General features: G+C 42.3%; 1 protein-coding gene across 29 annotated transcripts in view; it reads right to left on the bottom strand.

Moving 5' to 3' along the window:
• AOPEP (aminopeptidase O (putative)) overlaps window positions 1–22011 on the bottom strand; it is a 393415-nt gene that overhangs the window by 309776 nt on the left and 61628 nt on the right. For 28 of the 29 annotated variants that reach the window (XM_043547078.1, XM_037901726.2, XM_043547087.1 and 25 more), the window contains one exon: window positions 3771–4722. In XM_043547078.1, the coding sequence (XP_043403013.1) occupies window positions 3771–4573 (803 nt within the window). In that variant the 5' untranslated portion in view covers window positions 4574–4722. Of the gene's footprint in view, window positions 1–3770; window positions 4723–6210; window positions 6394–22011 lie in introns of all 29 variants that reach the window. The other variant, XM_043547082.1, reaches the window with a different exon arrangement.

Here is a 22011-nt window from a genome sequence, read left to right on the forward strand (position 1 = left end):
TCTAACAATGTGAGCAGAGAACTGGGAAACAGGACTCTTAAGTATCCCCAGATCTGCCATGACTTCTTCTGTGACCTTAAGGTACTCACAATCTCACTCTACATCAGTTTACCTACCTGTAAACTAGGGGAAACACTAATTTATATACATCAAAGGGGGAACTGTGTGAATCAATTAATATTTGTAATGCACTTGAGAGCCTCTGCTGAATTATTTGTTAATAATAATAATTATTAAAATAGAGATTTATGCTGAAAGTAGCAAGCTTTACAGCTTGCACAAAGACAAAAAGGGGTAGAATGCTTTTAAAACATTTTGTCCAATACTTTACATAAAAAATTAGCTGTAAGTGATCTCAAAAGATCCATAAATTTGATTCAAATAAGTCCAGAAACTTCAAACTTTTTGAACTCCTTGGTTCTAGAGCAAGGGTTCTCAAATTTCATTGCACCGCAACCTCCCTTCTGACAACAAAAATTACTACACGACCCCAAGAGAGGGGAACGAAGCCTGAGCCCACCCAAGTCCCGCCACACTGGGCGGGGGGGCCCAAAGTCCGAGTCCCACCATCCCTGGCGGGGTGAGAGGGCAAAGCCAAGGCCCAAAGGCTTCAGCCCCAGGCAGGGAGCCTGTAACCTGAGCCCGCCACTCAGGGCTTGGGCTTCGGTCCCAGGCAGGGGGGCACGGGCTTTGGCTTTACCCCCAGGTCCCAGCAAATCTAAGCCAGTCCTGACGACCCCATTAAAATGGGGTCGTGACCCACTTTGAGGTCCTGACCCACAGTCTGAGAACCCCTGTTCTAGAGATTATGCTGAATATCCTTGTTTTATTTTAAATGGTCATTATAGACAGAAGAACTGACTAAAATGCTATCATTTGACCCAACAAATATGTTACTTGTATGTATTCAGAGTCCTGTTGCTCCTTTATTATGAAGAGTAAGGTTTTTTATTGCTAGAACGGTTCTGAGAAAGTAAGGTGATTTCTGTTGCAGGTATACATCAACCGAATTGTAAAATAAATTCCAACTGAAATTTCTTTATCAGAGTGGACAAAGAGTAAAGGCAGAAGGAAGCTGTGTGGACTTTCACACTTCAGGTTTAATTTGCAAAGCTGGCAGTTGTGAAAATCATAATTTTTTTAAACTGAGTATATTTAATATGGAATCATTTACTTAAACAATAAGCATGGAATCCTAAAATGAGATTTTGATAGGTCCTAAATCTACGAAATACTTGAGCATAACATTAAGTATGTTGTTAGTCTCACTGACTTCAGTGGGGCTAGTCACATCCTCAAAGCTTGGGAGGCCTCACTGAATTGGGACCCTGGTCACTTTTCCCACACTTCAAGTGATATTTTGTTTTATACATACTTTTATCTTAATAAGGATACTGTTGCAGACTTCTGGGAAAAGGCAAGAACAAAAAAAGGCAAGCCTGCTTCTCTTTTTTGCCCTATAATTTATTGCTCTTGTAGGAAGCCTCAAAAAGGCAGCTGTTTTTAACATATAAACCCAATGTCCTGGGGCTGGATGGAAGCTCCTACTGTGAGCATTAATGCATTTTCTAGTATCAAAGTATTAAACAGTGAATCACTGAAATTCCATGTGTTCAGGCCTTGCTTTGTAAAAAAAGAAATGCAACCCATTATGCCTGTATTTAATTTCATTGCACATATACTCATCTGAATCCTGCCCACTAATCCTAATCACACTGCTTAAATAGATTTTTGTGACTCATGACAGAAACAGAAGTATTTAAAAAAAATTTTAAAAAGGTGATATAATATTTATTGAATACTACATCTTCAAAGCATTGTACAAACAAACTAGAAGATATTGCATTTGAAATGACTACAGAATGTCTGTTCCTTCATATTCATTCAAGCAATTTTTTGGAAGATTGGAACCCTAGACTGTAAACTCCTTGGAGAAAGGATTGACATTTTGTCTGCCTATACAGCATCATGCACATATGTGGCATTGTAGAAGTAATAAAACACTGTAACATTACTCCTCCCAACCCATATACTATTAATTGATTTTATTTTTTAAATGAAAACAGAAAGAAAAAATAAATAATGACAAAGTTCTATGTGGTGGGGAAAGGAGTTAATCCCTATATTTATAGATGTATCATCTGTAAATCTCATTTCACAACATTTGAAAATAAGGATTCTAATAACTCTTTGTGATCTGAAAACTTGTGATAGGAAATAGTTTCTGGAATACAGCAATTAAAAAATCAACCTACAAGAGACAGAAAACAAAGCTACAATAGACTGTTTCCATCAAACTTTCTGATAAAATGATCACCACATTATCTTTTCCACTCTACAGAAGCATAAAAGCCTTCACACTTCTGTGCAACTCCCATGAGCTGCTTCTAAATATAAGCAGCAAAAACTTCACTACTATCCCTAGGAATCAAATGGGGGGAAAAGATTAAAAACTAAGAGCACTTAGTGATTTAATCTATAAAAATTTCCCAAATGTTCAAAACATTAACCTGGAATAACAACCAAAAAACACTTCTAAAAAAGTCTGATGCTATCTGGTGTCCAAAAAGTTATAAAAGCTAAAATGAAGGACAGAGAGCCACTGACACACTTGTAGGATAACAAGCAACCCAACCTCCCCATGCTTCACTCAATACAATGGTAAAAAAATGCATGACCTCACTTCATAAAGGTGCCACATCAAATGAATATTCCTTCGGGACCAGAATTATCTACTGATTAGTAATGAACATGAGCAAACACACTCTTTGCTTAAAGCTTGAGTAGGTTCAGTATTAAAATTGTCCAAGTGCTTTATGCACAATTAGAGGGCCAAATTCTGACTTCAATGAAGTGACTCAATTTCCACTAGTGTGGCTGAGATTGACTGACCGCTCAGTCTCTGTTTTGTGGAAGAGTGGCAAGAGTTTACTGGAATCTGGTTCCCTAGCACCGTCAAACTTGATGGCACAGTAGATTTCTTGTTATTTCTCAACTATCTCCACTGAAGAATCCAATAAACTATTGAAATCCCATTTTAAATATCACGATCCAATGAAATTACAGTTCATGTAATTGTAAACCTAACTTTAAGTACTCTGTACAGCGTCATGTACATTTACAATGCTATATAACAACCAAATCTCCACCCAAATTGCAACTCACAATTTACCTGCCATCAGCAATGTATTTTATATTATGCACAAAGGGGATTTTAAAAGTTGGTTAAGAGAGACTAAACAGGAAAAGATTCTAACTATAAACTCAGTACAGAATTAATAAATGACAAAAGGCTAGTTTGTGAGATATTCTATTCAGTATTACAGATACAAATTGTTATACTATATGATCAGTTTCTTATGCTAGGAAGGAAAAAGAACACAGAATACTAAGGTGAACGTATCTGTCATTTATACATTCTCTTCCCCCACTACTGCCTCATTGCACTCTCTGCCCCTCCCCCTGGACACATACCACCTTTACCCAACATGCAATACAATCCATTACTTCCAGTCCTGAATATGCAAACTAGATAAAGGCAATCATTTGATCCAGGATTAAGGAATGTAATCTTGTTAGGGTTTTGTCTGCCCTTCAGTTTACCTACTTTACTGATCCAGTAGAATTCAGACTAAGGATGAAAAGAAAGCAGTGAAAATGAATGTTTATCTTCTTTGCACAGTTAATGCATTTAATGCATCACTCTGAATTCTTCTCTCCCTGCATATAAAATTAACACGTGTACAGTTGTAGAGCCAATAGTTACATACCTGCCACTCTGGTCTGTGGTCCATGTAACTGATCTTCCCTCTGGCTTTGTTTTGTACCATATCCTTATTGCATGAGGAAAGTCTCTTGGTGCTTGAACCTCTGCTTTCCTTATCTCCAAGCTCCAAGTGCCAGTGGAAAACAGAAGCTCTCCACAACCAGGCGCCTGGCTGCAGTGGGTGTAATAATATAGCTGTTCCCTCCAATGATCCGCAGGTAAAGTCACAAGTTCATGTACAATCTGATTCCTAAGATTTCTCAGCTCTTCAGCATCAGTTAGCTTGGCAGACCTTGTAAATTTTTCAATACCTGGCACAGCAGCAACATCTACCTCCTCGACCTTTAACACAGATAAATCACAGCAGTCCAACACCAGCAAAAAATCTTCACTCCCATGAGTCTCTATGTCACAGCAGTTCTTTGAACTAGAAATCCCAGAAGCCTGTTCCCTGTTGCTATGGTTACCATTTTTATCAGAAGTATCTTTTTCACCTTTAGCACAGACTGAAAAATCATTATATCCTGTTTTAGATGAGCGGGCACTTACATTTGTCACAGGACTGTGACAAGGTTCAGATGCCCTAATTTTGAATGTTTCATCTGACTGTGAAAGACAGTCTCCTTCCCCAGCACTGCCTCCTTTTTTGCATCGGCTCCCAGGCTCAAAAAAGAGAACTATGGTGCCTTCAATAACTTGGCTTTTAAAATCCACATCTAAGTCCAATACATAATGCTTTACAAGCATGTGGCGTGTGTTGGCCATTAGGGGCAGGTCATCCTTAGCGGGATCTAGCTTCGTCTCCATGTTCCAATTTGCTAGGCAACGGCTTTCAAATTCTTTGTCATTTCTTACATAACATGTTTCCAGGACTTTCAGCCTCCCAGTGGCATAAATAACGATTGGTTCATATAAGTTAGTGTAGTGAATTGCAGTTCCACCACTTCTCTCTTACTCTGTAGAAGGGAAAACAATCAAAGAACATTTTAAACAAGTGTTCTGAAATGGATGTATCTAAAAGTTAATAAAAATAACTGTGCTGTAGTTATTAGAATTTCTGTGGACAAATATTGAATTCCTTTGTTTATACTGAGGTAGTAAGCATATTGCTCAAGAAAAGATTTCAGGATTTGGCAACTAGAACAGCAGGCAGTCTAATCTATATGACAATCATAGAAGATGTCCAAGTAAACAGATTTCTCAAAATATTAGTTTGTTAACTAAAGGAAATGAGCTTTAACGATACAGCCTCCTTAATGACACTTTCTTTTCACTGGCAACCCTTTGAAAAAGATACATTTTTATGCAAGATCAAACTTACTTTATTACAGCATATCTTGTTTTTAAAGATGCTAAACATATCATTTCTAATTTCTTGCCTCAAATGACAGCGATTATTTTTCTACTGTGATTTTAAGTAACAAGTACGAAAGAAGGCTAAATGGCCTCATATGTTTTATACTTTGAGAGTAATAATTTAATATATACAATGTAACTCCAGGGATTAATGTACTTTCTATATTAGAACTGCTTTCATATCAGCACTTCTAGTAAATTACAAGAAAATGAGCCAATTTACCAGGAGTGCATTCTAAGTATTCCTCTGAGATTGCTCATGGAGATTTTTCAAATGTATAGTTAGATACTCAAGGTATATCATTACATCTTAATAGCTGGAAACCCATTAACATTCTGGATAATAGCCTTCTTATGGCAAACAAAAGGTCTTCTCACTGGAAAATATGCAAATACCAATACAAGGGAGAAAAACATAAAAATGCATCAACATCTGTAGCAATAAAAGACAGAAGTTCTTGTTCTTCATGGAAGTTTTAAACCAATACATACTTTGTTTTTGCAACATAGTGATTGAGACAACATTCAGATTGTACAAAATCATTTAGCTCACTGATGTTTTCTTTGTTGTAACTGAATATTTTCTAGCACGTTCTATTTCTGTCCATTTATTGAATATAGAGTAAGAAACCTTAGAGACAAGAAATTGAAAACCTTGGCTCAAACTCTTAGTGCAGCTTCTCTAGGGCAGACTTGCTCAGAATGAGCTTTGAATTTCTGTGTGCATTCTAGGTTTATTTGTCAAAATATACTTGGTGGTTGGCTTTGTTTTCATATCAAAGATTACTACTTTGCATCTCTATTACTCAGGCCTGGTCTACAGTACACGGTTATTTCAGAATTAGCCGAGTTAATTCGAAATAAAACTGATTCCGTCCACATGACCAAACCGTTTTTTTCTATTTAAAGGGCTCTTTAATCTGATTTCTGTACTCCACCTCGGCAAGTGGAGTAACGCTAAAATCGAGATCACAGTTCCGGGTTACAGGTACTGTGGATGTAATTCGACGTTATTGGCCTCCGGGAGCTATCCCGGAAGGCTCCCTTGTGACCGCTCTGGACAACACTCTCAACTCCGATGCACTAACCAGGTAGGCAGTAAAAGCCCCGGGAACTTTTAAATTTCATTTCCTGTTTGGTCACCATCAGCACAGGAGACCATCAGCACAGTCCACCATCACAAGAGACCACGCAGTCCCAGATTTGCAGACGAGCTCCAGCATGGTCCGAACGGGAGGTACTGAATCTCATCACATGTTGTGGAGACAAATCTGTTATGGCAGAACGTTCCAAAAAAAGAAATGCGAATAAGTACGCTAAAGTCTTCAGGGCCATGACAGAAAGAGGCTACTCCGGGGACACAGAACAGTGTCATGCAAAAATCAAGGAGCTCAGGCAAGCATACCAAAAAGCCAGGGAGATGAATGGGTGCTCTGGGTCACAGCCCCATACATGCTGCTTTTACCATGAGCTGCATGCAATTATAGGGGGTGACGCCACCACTACCCCACCACTGTCCATGGACACCTGCAAGGGGAGAGTTGCACGGAGCGAGGAGGATGAGTTATTGGAGGAGGAAGAGGACGACAGTGCATAGATGGCAAGTGGGGAATCCGTTTTCCCCCCTAGCCAGGAATTAGTCTTCACGCTGGAGCCAATAGCCTCCCCCCACTCCCAAGGCGGGCTCCATGACCCTGGAGAAGGCACTTCTGGTGAGTGAGAGCCTGATCAGAGCCACGAGGTGGGTGGATGGGTTGTTCGCACTGGGCTGTTTGCGTTTAGTTTGAAGGGCTCATCCCTGCTCAGAGCCTCATTGGAGCCACATGGTGGGTGCGGGGGGGAAAAGGGGGTGTTGTGTGAAGCGATCATCCCAGGGAGCCTGCAGGCCCTCCTTTTATATGGCAAACCCACCAGGTATTGCTTGTTATGGGAAAGGGGGCCCGGCAGTTTGAAAGCATTGAAATGAATGCGGAAGAAGCAGAACGCCGCATGCCCCAAGGGCTTACCATGGCTGCCTGCAAGCTGAATTCTGTTGCCCGACCGCGTGTGATGGCTTATTCACACCAAAGTGGCAGGCACTTCAGTATAAGAGGCAAAATGCGACCTTGTACAGAAAGAACATGTGCTGTATACTATGAATTGCCTGTTTCACTGAGAAAGAGTGTCCCCTTTGTTCTCTAAAATGTTATCTTTTAAAATACTACCCTCCCTTTTTCTGCTCCCGCAGGTGCAAATGTTTCAACGCGGCCCCTATCTACTCCGTCCCAGAGGCTGGTCCAGATTAGAAAGCAGAAAAAACGAACTCGGGACAACATGTTCGCCAAGCTCATGCAGTCCTCCCGCACTGATAGTGCTGAATGCATGGAGGCAAACAATTGCCGAGTCCCGTAATGCGTTAAATGAACACGAAGAGAGGAGGGACGCATGCGATGAGAACAGGCAGGAAGCTATTGTCAAGCTCATGGGGGAGCAAACTGACTTGCTCCACTGTATTGTGGATCCAATGCAGGAAAGGCAGCAAGACCACAGACTGCCGCTGCAGCCCCTGTATAACCGCCCTCCCTCCTCCCCAAGTTCCATAGCCTCCTCACCCAGACGCCCAAGGACATGGGGGGGAAGGAGGGAGGCTATGGGGACCCACACACTCAACCGCAGAGGATTGCACAAGCAGCAGAAAGCTGGCATATCTGAAATTTTGATTTGGTTTCTGGACTTGTCTTTCCCTCCTCCTCCACCCCCCTAACCCAATACCCTCCCCCCTCCCCCGGGTCTACCTTCTGATTTCTCTCAATGTGTTGTGCAACAAATAATAAAGAACGTTTTTTAAACAATTGTGACTTTATTTCCTTTCATGTATATAGGGGGCGGGTAACTTCAAGAGAAACAAACACAACTGTCACACCGTACCCTGGCCAGTCATGAAACTGGCTTTCAATGCTTCTCTGATATGCAGCGCACCCTGCTGCGCTCTTCTAATCGCCCTGTTGTCTGGCTGTGCGAACCTGACTGCCAGGCGAGTTGCCTCAACCTTCCACCCCGCCATAAACGTCTCCCCATTACTCTCACAGATATTGTGGAGCACACAACAAGCAGCAATTACAATTGGAATATTGGTTGTGCTGAGATCTAACTGAGTCAGTAAATTGAGCCAGCACGCTTTCAAACGTCCAAAAGCACATTCTACCACCATTCTGCACTTGCTCAGCCTATAGTTGAACTGCTCCTTACTACTGTCCAGGGTGCCTGTTTACGGTTTTATGAGCCATGGCATTAAGGGGTAGGCTGGGTCCCCGAGGATAACTATAGGCATTTCAACATCCCCACCAAAAATTTTCTGGTCTGGGAAGTAAGTCCCTTCTTGCAACTGTTCAAACAGACCAGAGTTCCTGAAGATGCGAGCGCCATGCACCTTTCCCGGCCATCCCACGTTGATGTCGGTGAAACGTCCCTTGTGATCCACCAATGCTTGCAGCACCATGGAAAAGTACCCCTTGCGGTTTACGTACTGGCCGCCCCGGTGTTTCGGGGCCAAGATAGGGATATGTGTTCTGTCTATCGCCCCGCCGCACTTAGGGAACTCCAGTGCATTAAAGCCATCCAAATGGTCTGCACATTTCCCAAAGTCACTACCCTTGATAGCAGCTGGTCAATGATTGTGTTGGCTACTTGTAGCACAGCAGCCCCCACAGTAGATTTGCCCACTCCAAACTGATTCCCGACTTACCGGTAGCTGTCAGGCGTTGCAAGCTTCCACAGGGCTATGGCCACTCGCTTCTCAACTGCAAGGGCTGATCTCATTTTGGTGTATTTGCGCTTCAGGGCAGGGGATAGCAAGTCACAAAGTTCCATGAAAGTGGCCCTACGCATATGAAAGTTTTGCAGCCACTGGGAATCATCCCATACCTGCAACACTATGCGGTCCCACCAGTCTGTGCTTGTTTCCCAGGCCCAGAATCGGTGTTCCACGGCATGAACCTGGCCCAACGCCACCATGATCTCCCAATCGCCACATGCCTTGCTTCTAGCAACGTCTCTGTCCATGTCCTCATCACTATCGTAATCACGCTGTCGTCACTTCCTCGTCCAGTTTTGCAGGTACTGCACATACTGCTGGATAATGCGCGAGGTATTTACAATGGTCAAAAACTACAGCAGAGATCTGAGCGGGCTCCATGCTTGCCGCGCTATGGCGCCTGCACAGGTAATCCTGCAAAAAGGGCGCAAAACGTAGGAAAGTAGAGTGGCAGTGAAGAGGTGCTGTTCGGTTCATGATAGCCAAAAAAAGGCGGGAAATGGTTGTCTTCTCTAGCTTTCACGGAGGCGGGAGCCCAGGACAGACAACATGGAGACGCTAGGTAGTGCGGCAACAGCGGGAGAGCAGAGTTGGCGGCGGAAGCTGTGTTGCTCGGTTCACGATGGCCGAGCAGAGTTGGCAGCGGAAGTGGTCGATGAGGAAGAGAAAGAGTAGATACTTATAGAGATTACATAGAAAGACGAGAGGAAATGCAAGGTGATTCATAGTACCAGGAGAGAAGCGGTGCACCGTACTGCACTGTCTGCTGAAAGCAGTATGGCATCTGCACGCCAAAAAGGCGCAAAACGATTGTCTGCCATAGCTTTCACAGAGGGAGGAGTGACTGATGACACACATCCAGAGAATGTTTTTGCCCCATCATGTACTGGGAGCTTAACCCAGAATTCCAGTGGGTGGCGGGGACTGCGGGAACTGTGGGATAGCTACCCACAGTGCACCGCTCCGACATTCAGTGCTAGCCTCTGTACTGTGGACACACTCCGCCGAATTCACGCGCTTTAGTGAGGACACACAAGACCGAATGTATAAAATCGGTTCTGAAAATTCGAATACAATAATTTCTAAATAATTTTGTACTGTAGACGTACCCTCAGTCTTTTAAAAAATTGAACTAAGACATAAAATATTTTGGGGATTAGAAATTAAAGAAAGTGGGGAATCATGAGGACATCTAGCCCATTCTCTGCCAGTGTAGGAATGTTCTCTACAACGTTTGTCTAGTTTCTTTTAAATATCCAAAGTGTTGAGGCATCCCTTGGGATATTGTTTCACAGCCTTATATACCTCACTAGTCCAGAACACCTCAGAGAGATTTGTATGTGGATCTCCCACAGTCTGTGCAAAATAGCGGTCAGGATCAGATTCCTCTATTACGCCTTCCCTCTTTTGTGGGAACCCATGGAGTACTCTCTCTATTTGATTGGTATCCCAAGGGGAAGGGGAAGGCCAAGAAGGGACTAAATTGCCCCCCACACTTCCGCCCAGAAAACAAGGTAACATAGCATTGGGCTGTATTACCTTTTCCATGGCCTTCTCCCATGGCCAAGGGGTGTTTGGGGGACAGATAGAGCAAGTGGAAGCCCTGATTGCATGTCTCATGATCCCCTCTAGCACAGACCTTATACCATGCCATGGAACCCAAAGTTAACACACAAGGCCTTTTCCTTAGGAGGATCCAAGTAATTACAAAGAGCTGGGAGGATGGAACGACAGCTCATTTCATACTGGGTGTAACTATATCTAACCCCATGCTCAGAGAACATTTAGGAGGACACTCAAAATTCCTCACTGTATTTCCTTTCCTGAACTCCCTCCTGCAAGTATTTCCACATGGGAGAAGTTTTCCCTATTTTTCTTTCATTTAAATCCATTACTGGTAGTTACAGCCTCTTGTACCCTCCTCAGTTATCACATGCTTCACACAGTCTCAAACAGTTATGCTCCACAGCATTTTAGTTACCCACTTAGGCAAGCTATATATACATTTAGCTCTTTTAGAACTCAAACTTGCATGGAATCCAGTAGCACAGACTCCTGAGCCCATGCAGAGTCACAATGAAATAAATGCACCTTTGCACAAGTGTAGGGAACTACGCTAGTAGATTCCAGTGCAAATCTGGCTCAGTACTTTGCCAATTTGGCTTCAACATTTTACTCCACCCTAGTTTGATCTGCTTAACTAGATACACATATGGCCCCCATTACCATAACACCATGTGCCTTCTATTTAAAAATAAACAGAATCTTAGAGCTAGAACAAGAGTATTTAGTCAATATTGGTAACAAATGCCACAGACACATCCAGCAGGATGAGTATGGAGGATGGGCCTTGTTTATGAACTCTAGGAGAGCTACCAGAGCCATGACCACTTTCTCTGTACAATGTCTTGGCTTGAAGCCTGACTGCAAATACAAGCAGGAAAGACAAAAAGTTCTATATGCTATTGTGGCAATACTGATTTTATGATTAATGCACTACACTGGGACTCACATAATCTGGGTTTTGTTCTTGACTCTACCACAGACTTTTGGCAAGTATCTTAATCTCTGTGCCTCAATTCTCCACCTATAATGTGAGAATGACAGGGACAGGGACATTAAGATGAATGTATTAATGCCTGTGAAATTCTCAGATACTATGGTGATAAGCACCATAGAAAATCCTAAAATAATAAAAATAACATTGTAGTTCAGTGCACACAAACAAAAGGTAACATTTAATTAGAGGATTTATTAATGTATTTCTAACTATGTAATTAGTTGTTACATACAGCAAGGTTAGGAGGAACCAAAGCACTGCACCGATAAAACTCAATTAAAGTATGAGTAAAGTTCATTTGAATGAAAATTAAATCCATTTAAATCATTTTTACAAAAATTATTATTTTAGGACATGAAATCTCAGATTCAAGGCAGTCACATGTTTCAATGCAGCAAATAAAAATGGGGGGATTCAGGTTAAGATGTTTCTGTTAACTGAGGTTGACATATATGATCACAAATCTCAAAAATCTTATATTTCTGCATATGATCTTATATCGAATTTTAATATAGTTCCTCTTATAAGACTAAGTAAATAAGGTGAAAGTGTATTGCTTTTGTCTTGCCCCTCCCCATGACTTAGGCAACTGGTTTGAGCACCTTCCAAAAATTATAAAGTATGCACATCAAAACTCCCTTTCCTCCCCTTCTCAATCCCCCTCACCACAGTCTCCATCTTCCTTTCAAGGACTGGCTTTAGTTTATTTGGTATGTATGGGTTTCTGGGTCTTTGGGTTTTTTAAATATAGTGCTATTGTGGGAAATCTGGTCAAAGAAATAGGTTCTATATTTTGTTCTGAAGATGATGAGATTCAGAATCATCCTGATATCTTCCATGGGTTAGTTCCAGCTACATGGGACAATCATGGAGAATGCACTATTTTCGGTGCATGACTCTCTCTCAAAGACAGTTCCATTTTTCCAGGGGAATGTGGATGCCATTGAAAGTCATGATCCCACCGAGTGAGGTGGTCCCTTAAGTAACTTGAGACAACCCTGGGATTCTGATGGGCAGAACTGAAACTTTAGACTTGACCCAGTATTAAACTGGGAGATGGTGAAGACAGAGCACTGGGGTGATGTGCTCATGGTAGTTTGTTTTACACAGAGACAGGCTATTACATTCTGAACCAAAGGTAGTTTTTTTGCGGATTTCTGGTCAGACCCTGATGTTCAGAGAATTACAACAATCAACTCTTAAGGTCACATATCTGTGGATCACAGAGGTTATATTTGGCTCTGACAGGAGGTAGTCGTGTACTCTTTCCAGCCATAGATGAAAAAGGGCATTTTTTACTTATGTGATTAAGTTACCCAGAAGCAAGGCAATGGACTTTCTTGGTAATCTGAGGGCAGACACCCTCACTGTTAAAACAGGGTGAGTTCTTTAAAGTGCTTCCCTTTCCCCACCATCACCACCACATTTGTTCAGGTATTCAGCTTCTACCAGCTTCTCTTCAACCACCTGCTGTTATCAGACATCAGACAGGTGCGGGGTGATGCTCTTTGCATTTGATATGAAAGTGATACAGAGCTGAATGCCATCGGCATATTGCTAGCATTTCAGTCCATATTGTCTCAACATGCCTTGGGTGCTTCAGAGAGAGAGAGAGAGAGCGAGAGAGAGCATGCACACAAGAAAAACGGGGAAGGGCATTTATCCTAGTAGGGTTCCACAGGTAACACCTCTGGAGCTGGAGGAGAAGGTGTCCATCATGACTCTCTAGGTGAAGTCTGAGAGGAATGAATGAAGCCACATCAGCATAGTTCTGCTAACCACTGGACAACTCTGAAAACTGACAACAGAATTCCAGGTTTGATAATATCAAATACTGCAAAGAGGTCCAGCAATATAAGTAGGAGTATCTGGCTCTTGTCCAGTCATGAGATGATCATCCAATACCAACAGCACCAATTCCTTTCCATGTACTGGCCTGGAGCTTAACTGGGAGGAGTCCAGAACATTAACTGTATATAGGTGGAGTTAGAGTCAAGCTTCAGCAAGCTTCTCAGTTAAATTGCTCAGCAAAGGGAAGTTTGAGACCAGTCAGTATTTGGAGATGTTAGCTGCGTGGGGGAATGGTTTCTCAGGTATTGGCCACAATATTGCACGCATTCATGGTAGATTTTCCTCCTCACCTACAAGGTTCTGATGACCTAAGTTCCTAGAAGATCCCAGTTGCTCTGAATACTTTTTCACGTGTTAAGGAGGGCCTTGATCACTAACAGATGGAGGCTAGATTTTCCTAAACTGCCTCTAGAATTTCCAGATACAAGAATGGAAAGACTCAGGCAAGAAATGTATTGTGTTATTGTACCTATGTGCATTGCACAGTTCCTGGTATCCCGAGAGTCTGCCTGAACACAGATGATTTTTCTCTATAGTACTTAGTTCATAGGTCTTAGATATGTGTAAATAACATTTCAGGTACAAGGCCAAATTTTCTGCTTATGTAAACAGTCAGGGGCTCCATTGACTTCAGGGACGTTTTGTACATTGGACACCCATAGAGAATTATGTAGTAAAGTTAAAATGTTTTGCTTCAGCTTTGTTATTTCCTGTAACAGCCCAAATTTTACAGAGTGACATAAAATAAACTACACTTGTGTAAACAATATGTATATACAGAGAATACATATGTGAAGATGAGATTATAGCATGCTGTATAAAGATATTCTGTGGGCTGGCAATAAGAGCAAAAGCCTGAGCATTTAGATGATCCTGTGTACTAATTACAGAGAAGGCACTGATGCACTGTATAACAGAGGACAAATAATTTATAATGGCATTATGTTTTTATACCAATCTTCATAAGAGCAGCTCCAAGCATTTGCTAGTCATCAATTATCAGAAATCTGAAGTGAAATTCTGGCCCCATGAATTCAGTGGGAGTTTTGGCATTAATATTAAGTGAGCCAGAATTTCATGCCTGGTTTCTAGCTAAACAGAAAACACCTGATCTTCACAACGTAATTTTCCAAAATTTGAATTTAATAGGCAAACACTGGGAAGAGGGAAAACAAGCAAGCAACCAGAAAGTGGTAAGGTTTATTTAAAAATCCTACTTAGATTGTAAGCTCCTAGATGCTACAACAATACAAACAAACAAACCAGACTTTCAACAGAACCCAGATCCAATTCTCACTATTTGCTATAAATTAGTCTATATCACTTTCATTTCACTTTCTCTGTGGTTCACTTTTGGGGCATGCACAAAGTAAGTTGTAAGTGGTTTTGTTTGGGTATGTAGAGTGTAACACAGGGGGCAAGCTATTAGTGAAAAATTTTTGTAAAAAAAAATGAACACATTTTTATCTTTTGGTTTATTTAATTTCTAAACAACTTTTTTTTTTTTTGCTTATCTCTGCACACGTACAATTCAAATAAAAGCAACTCTAGGATATTAAAAGGCAATAATATAGCCAAAAGTAAACACTGAAAATGTGTAAAAACAGAAGCCCTAGAATTCCTAATTAAGCCACACAGATGGCTATGAGGTAGGTATTCTAAAGCAATAGAGCTGAAATATTTTCTTATTGTAGACAACTCTTAAGAAAGACATGCTCTTGTAGTCCACCACTTCCTCACTAAAGTCCAATTCAATACCTTTCCCTCTGACCACTATCGCATTCACTTCATGAAAATGGACAGTATTAGAGAGACAAAATGAAAATTAAACTGGCTTTAGTGTGATGGCTATGACTGCTTTGTTATATCCCCTCCCACTCATTTTGTACCTTGGTTGGTCATTTCCTTTCCCTGGATGTAGGAACCTTACATTTATCATTGCCAAATTTCCCCTTATTGCTTGCAACTACATGGCTCTGTCATTCTGCAATTTTAAAGCAGTCTTCTTGTGGGTGCAGAAATGTGGTGATTGTTTTACGTTTGCATTTAAGTTTTGTTGGTCAAAAAGCCTTTTGGAAATCCACAGAATCTAGAGCTCAGATGCAGCTCCCAGAAACATCACACCCTGAAGTTCTCACAGAAGCAGCCTGTGGACCACTTGGAACTATTCTTAGTCCATGTTTGAGAACCACTGCCGAAAAGTATTAGACCACTGAAAAAGTGAGGCACAGAGAGATGAAGCAACTTGCTGAAGATCATACAGAAAGTCAACAACAGAACCAATAACTGAAACCAAGTGCCTTGACTCTCAGTTACCTGTCTAACCTCGAAGCAATAGTCGCTCTTTGTGCCTCAGTGCATTTTAACAACATTTAAACATAAAATGAAAAAGGTGTTGTAAGTATTTAAATTGTATATGGGTGGTCTATGTATGCAGTATGTATTTGTTGTTTCAAATAGTTCCCTATTTTCACTCGCTATTCTTTTGATAGGGATAATTTTTTTTAGTAGTCGTCTTGGCAGGACATTCATCCAATAAAAGGAAAACAACAAACCTATGTAGGTGCTTGTAGATATATGCCTTAGCCTTCATTAGCTGCTCCTCTGGGACTAACACTATAGTCCTGGAATACAAAGCCCCATAACAGTAGTAATTTTAGAATGTTAAGTGTTCCTTTAATGCAGTGATCCCCCGCCCACACCCCTGGAGCCAGGGCCAGGAGCTGGGCTCCCAGGGGGAGGCACAGACAGGGGTAAAGGGGCCAAGGCTGGGGGCAAGATTTCTTGAAGATTCTTCAACAAAAAAACTTCAGAAACAGACTTCAACGAGAAACTACAGAACTGGAATTAATTTGCAAACCGGACACCATCAAATTAGGCCTGAATAAAGACGGGGAGTGGATGGATCACTACAAAAAGTAATTTTCCCTCTGCTGATACACCTTCTTGTCAACTGTTGGAAATGGCGACATCCACCTTGATTGCACTGGCCTTGTTAGCACTGACCCCCCACTTGGTAAGGCTTTTCATGTGCTGTAATATTTATACTGCTTACTGTATTTTTCACTCCATGCATCTGATGAAGTGGGTTTTAGCCCACGAAAGCTTACGCCCAAATAAATTTGTTAGTCTCTAAGGTGCCCTAAGGACTCCTCATTGTTTTTACTGATACAGACTAACACAGGTACCCCTCTGAAATTTAGAAAGAGTAATTCACTTGGGGAAAATAAACCAAGTCTGTAAAATCACAGCCCCAAAAGTAGTTTTAGAACATATTAAGCATCTGAGAGCATGGGGTTAAGAAGAGAAACACATGTAGCCTTCATAATACAGGTTGCTATAACCACTCTTTCCCACCCTCCCCCACTAAAAAAGAGCTCCCTATTAGACAAGAGATTTCTGAGGAGGAAGAGCTCCTCTGCCATACAAAAGCCTGGGTTGTAGCCTGAGCTAATAAAACCTTTTTGTTTCCTTTGTTACAAGTGGTTCACTCTTGATTTCAACAATAAAACCTTTGGGGAGAAAAAAATGCTATTGAAAGACTTTTGCTGATGGACCAGCTGGCCCACACCATCAGCTCAAAGCCTCATGAAAGGGGCAAAAAATCATTAACTGCTCTCTTTTATGGCTCTGGTGAAAAGATATATACATGAAGTTACAGGGGTGCGTGTTGGGATCATCTTCATACAGTGCAGGAGCAACAGAGGCAAGAATGTACTGCTGCTTCAAGTGCTGTGGTTGGGGGGAGGATCAGGGAAGGCAAACACAAGAAACACTTCCTTTCCCCTTATGTCCTTTGATATTCTTGCTGCTAAAATTTTTGAAAAATCACTTGTGTACATAATTACCGACAAGGAAGGCTACCTTGTTAGGTGGGTGGGGAAGGAATCTACCCAAATGTTTTACCAAGATCACAGAATCTTAATCTTTAAACCCAATTTTGGTCATTAGTCTTGCAATTAATGCCACATTTCAAATGCCTAGACTTACTAAAGCAATTAGGATTTGATCCATTATAGCGTATAACTGTTTTTCAAACTGTGGACCCAGTACTGGGTCGTGGCATGTAAGGCATTGGGTCGCCTTGCTCTGGTCAGCACCGCCGACCAGAAAGTTAAAAGTCCCATTGGCGGTGCTGCCCAGCTAAGGCAGACTATTGCCTACCTTTTCCGACACCATGCTGTGCCCCAGAAGTGGCCAGCAGTGGGTCCAGCTTCTACGCAGGGGGGGCCACAGGACTCCGTGCGCTGCCCCCGTCCTGAGCACCAGCCCAGCCAATGGGAACTGGGGGGGGGGAAGGGCAGTGCCTGCGGGTGAGAGTCACGCGAAGCCACTTGCGTGCCTCTGCCTAAGAACCAGACCTGCTGCTGGCTGCTTTCAGGGCGCAGCGCGGTCCACGGTGCCAGGACAGGCAGGAAGCCTCCCTCTGCACCCCGGCTGTGCCGCTGACCGGGCGCCACTGGAGGTAAGTCCGTGTCCGAACCCCGCGCCCCAATCCCCTGCCCCAGCCCTGAGCCCCCCCCCAAAACCCAGAACCCCTTCCTGCATCCCAAACCCCTCATCCCCAGCTCCACCCCAGAGCCTGCACCCCTAGTCCAGAGTCCTGATCCCCTCCCACACCCCAGCCCTCAGCCCCCCAACCCAGAACCCCTTCCTGCACCCCAAACCCCTCCTCCCTGACCCCACCCCAGAGCCTGCACCCCCAGCCCGGAGCCCTGCACCCCTCGCACACCGCAACCCCCTGCCCAACCCCAGAGCTTGCACCCCCAGCCCAGAGCCCTGATCCCCTCACACACCCCAACCCCTTTTCCCCAGCCCAGAGCCCCCTCCCACATCCTGAACCCCTCATTCCGACCCCACCCCACAGCCCTCAATCCGGCACCCCAAGCCTCTGTCCCAGCCCTGAGCTCCTCCCACAGCCCAAACCCCTTATCCTCTGCTCTGTTGGGTCGCGGGCATCAACAATTTTCTTCAACTGGGTCCCCAGAAAAAAAGTTTGAAAACTACTGGTGTATAATACATACAAGTACTTCCTACTTTTAGGCCACTACATTTCAGTTAGAGAAATTAACTCAGATTCCATAGTGATAAGGGCTACATAAGTACCTAGATCAGCAGGATGCTTGAAGTATTCAGATTTAGTTTGAAATTGTTAATTTTTAAACAGTCTTTAGTTTCAATGTATATTTCATAGCTATGATATTAAATTGCAATATCCCACCCTCCCCAAAAAAGTGACTATAACGAAAATATTGTGGGAGTTCTAACGAATAAAGCAGCCTTTAATAACATTTTCTACTTGGTAGCTACCCTGACTCACTGAAAATTATAACAGTTCATATCCAAGTAGATCTCTAGATGTACTAGATCAGCTCCCAGACTGCTGCGCTGGGCATCACAAAATGGGGAAGAGATGGCCAGCCCTCTGTGGAGAAAGAGGTGGTTAGGGACTATTTAGAAAAGCTGGAAGTGCACAAGTCCATGGGGCCGGACGAGTTGCATCCGAGAGTGCTGAAGGAATTGGCGGCTGTGATTGCAGAGCCCTTGGCCATTATCTTTGAAAACTCGTGGCGAACAGGGGAAGTCCCGGATGACTGGAAAAAGGCTAATGTAGTGCCAATCTTTAAAAAAGGGAAGAAGGAGGATCCTGGGAACTACAGGCCAGTCAGCCTCACCTCAGTCCCTGGAAAAATCATGGAGCAGGTCCTCAAAGAATCAATCCTGAAGCACTTACATGAGAGGAAAGTGATCAGGAACAGTCAGCATGGATTCATCAAGGGAAGGTCATGCCTGACTAATCTAATCGCCTTTTATGATGAGATTACTGGTTCTGTGGATGAAGGGAAAGCAGTGGATGTATTGTTTCTTGACTTTAGCAAAGCTTTTGACACGGTCTCCCACAGTATTCTTGTCAGCAAGTTAAGGAAGTATGGGCTGGATGAATGCACTATAAGGTGGGTAGAAAGCTGGCTAGATTGTCGGGCTCAACGGGTAGTGATCAATGGCTCCATGTCTAGTTGGCAGCCGGTGTCAAGTGGAGTGCCCCAGGGGTCGGTCCTGGGGCCGGTTTTGTTCAATATCTTCATAAATGATCTGGAGGATGGTGTGGATTGCACTCTCAGCAAATTTGCGGATGATACTAAACTGGGAGGAGTGGTAGATACGCTGGAGGGGAGGGATAGGATACAGAAGGACCTAGACAAATTGGAGGATTGGGCCAAAAGAAATCTGATGAGGTTCAATAAGGATAAGTGCAGGGTCCTGCACTTAGGATGGAAGAATCCATTGCACCGCTACAGACTAGGGACCGAATGGCTAGGCAGCAGTTCTGCGGAAAAGGACCTAGGGGTGACAGTGGACGACAAGCTAGATATGAGTCAGCAGTGTGCCCTTGTTGCCAAGAAGGCCAATGGCATTTTGGGATGTATAAGTAGGGGCATAGCGAGCAGATCAAGGGACGTGATCGTTCCCCTCTATTCGACACTGGTGAGGCCTCATCTGGAGTACTGTGTCCAGTTTTGGGCCCCACACTACAAGAAGGATGTGGATAAATTGGAGAGAGTCCAGCGAAGGGCAACAAAAATGATTAGGGGTCTAGAGCACATGACTTATGAGGAGAGGCTGAGGGAGCTGGGATTGTTTAGTCTGCAGAAGAGAAGAATGAGGGGGGATTTGATAGCTGCTTTCAACTACCTGAAAGGGGGTTCCAAAGAGGATGGCTCTAGACTGTTCTCAATGGTAGCAGATGACAGAACGAGGAGTAATGGTCTCAAGTTGCAATGGGGGAGGTTTAGATTGGATATTAGGAAAAACTTTTTCACTAAGAGGGTGGTGAAACACTGGAATGCGTTACCTAGGGAGGTGGTAGAATCTCCTTCCTTAGAGGTTTTTAAGGTCAGGCTTGACAAAGCCCTGGCTGGGATGATTTAACTGGGAATTGGTCCTGCTTCGAGCAGGGGGTTGGACTAGATGACCTTCTGGGGTCCCTTCCAACCCTGATATTCTATGATTCTGATATTCTATGATTCTATGATTCTATGTTTATTTGATATCTAGTATGATTAGAAGAAAATAGAGTGTCTGTATGGATGTTTTTATGATTCTAAGTTCATTCATTAACATGTTTCATGAGCTACATGGTTGAGATTTTCAAAGCCTATCGGGGATTTAGACACATAACTCCCACTGACGTTAATGTAGTTTGTGTGGCTAACCCTGTGGTTGGCTTATCCGTTCTAATTATTGTAAAAAAGCTCTAAAATGAGGAATAGTGAAGCCAAAGGAACACACAGGATAACTTAGAAATAAGTCTTTGAACTATAGATGGAGAAATCACCGGTTATGTTTACTATATACCAACAACCAATCCAAGGGCAAAATCTCCCCAAATTACACTAGGGATCTCTGCTGCATTTTCCAGACTCATATTACACACAAATTCCAGTAATACAGTGGAAGTTCTGTACTCATTTTATACATAGAATTTGCAGTAAAGGTCTACAGTATGGACTAGAAAGGGAGAATATTGCCTTAAATCAAGGTACCAGTTTTTTAAAGCTTCTTATCCCATAAAAATTTACACTTCAGGAACCAAGAAATCCAAAAATCTGCCTGGACCTATTTAGTAAGCATTTTCTTTATCAAGATATTAAAAGGAAGAAGTGACAACTTATACTTTTTAAAAGGATGTGGCCTTTTATTCACTAATCTAGATAAGAAAGACAATTTCTTAGAAATTCACAATTATTTTTATATACCATTGGAACAAAACAATCTGAGTTAAAATGTATGCAAAATTTAATTACAAGGATATGTATACATATTTAAACCTTTATTATTCAACAGCTTTTGTAAATCTCTCCTAAAATATTTGTCAGTATTGTACATTATAAGAATCCCTCGTGCTTGGCAATCTTTTATTACTCTTTTTTCTGGTGCAGCTACTGACATATCCTGTGCCAACAATGGTTTCCCTTATATAGGTCACATTTTTGGGGACCTAATGTGTTCTTCTTTGTGTGGGCAAATGCCATAGGAAAACCAAATCCACTTTGGATTATACCAGCTAAAGTCACATGTACAAGAAAGAAGAGACGCTTGTCACTGTTTTTTAAACAAACTATCTTAACCGATATAGACGGCAAGACAAACATTATACAAAAACCTTCCAAACCAAAGCGTATTTCTTATTTCTCCATAGACTCTCATCAGAGCATAATAATTGATGGTATTCATATATCCTTTCAGAGCAATATAAAAGATGTGTGTTTTCCAAGTTCAAAATAGAAAGTAATAAAGCAAGAATTAACAGGATTCAAAAGCACAGACGTTTCCAATGTACTGCTATTTTAATAACAAAAAATGTAATCCTCCCAAGTGATCTTGCTTTGGAAAGCATATGGCATTTACAATACACAAACCAGTAACACCTTTTTAAAGAATTTACAGTAACTTAATTATAAATACTTTGACTTTAGGTGCCTAAAATTAGCACAGAAGGCAATTGCACATTTCATTTGATCCAAAATGTCGTACATGACAATTTAGAAAAAAAAAAAAAGATTTTTGCCTCACGAATATATCATGTATAAAAGCCACCATATTAGGAGCCCACTCGAGCTCTGCCGCCAAAGCCAAAGACCAAGGGCTTTCACCGCAGGCAGAGGGCCTATATCCTGAGCCCTG

The sequence above is a fragment of the Chelonia mydas genome, chromosome 5 (assembly GCF_015237465.2).
Source record: "Chelonia mydas isolate rCheMyd1 chromosome 5, rCheMyd1.pri.v2, whole genome shotgun sequence".
Lineage (NCBI taxonomy): Eukaryota > Metazoa > Chordata > Testudines > Cheloniidae > Chelonia > Chelonia mydas.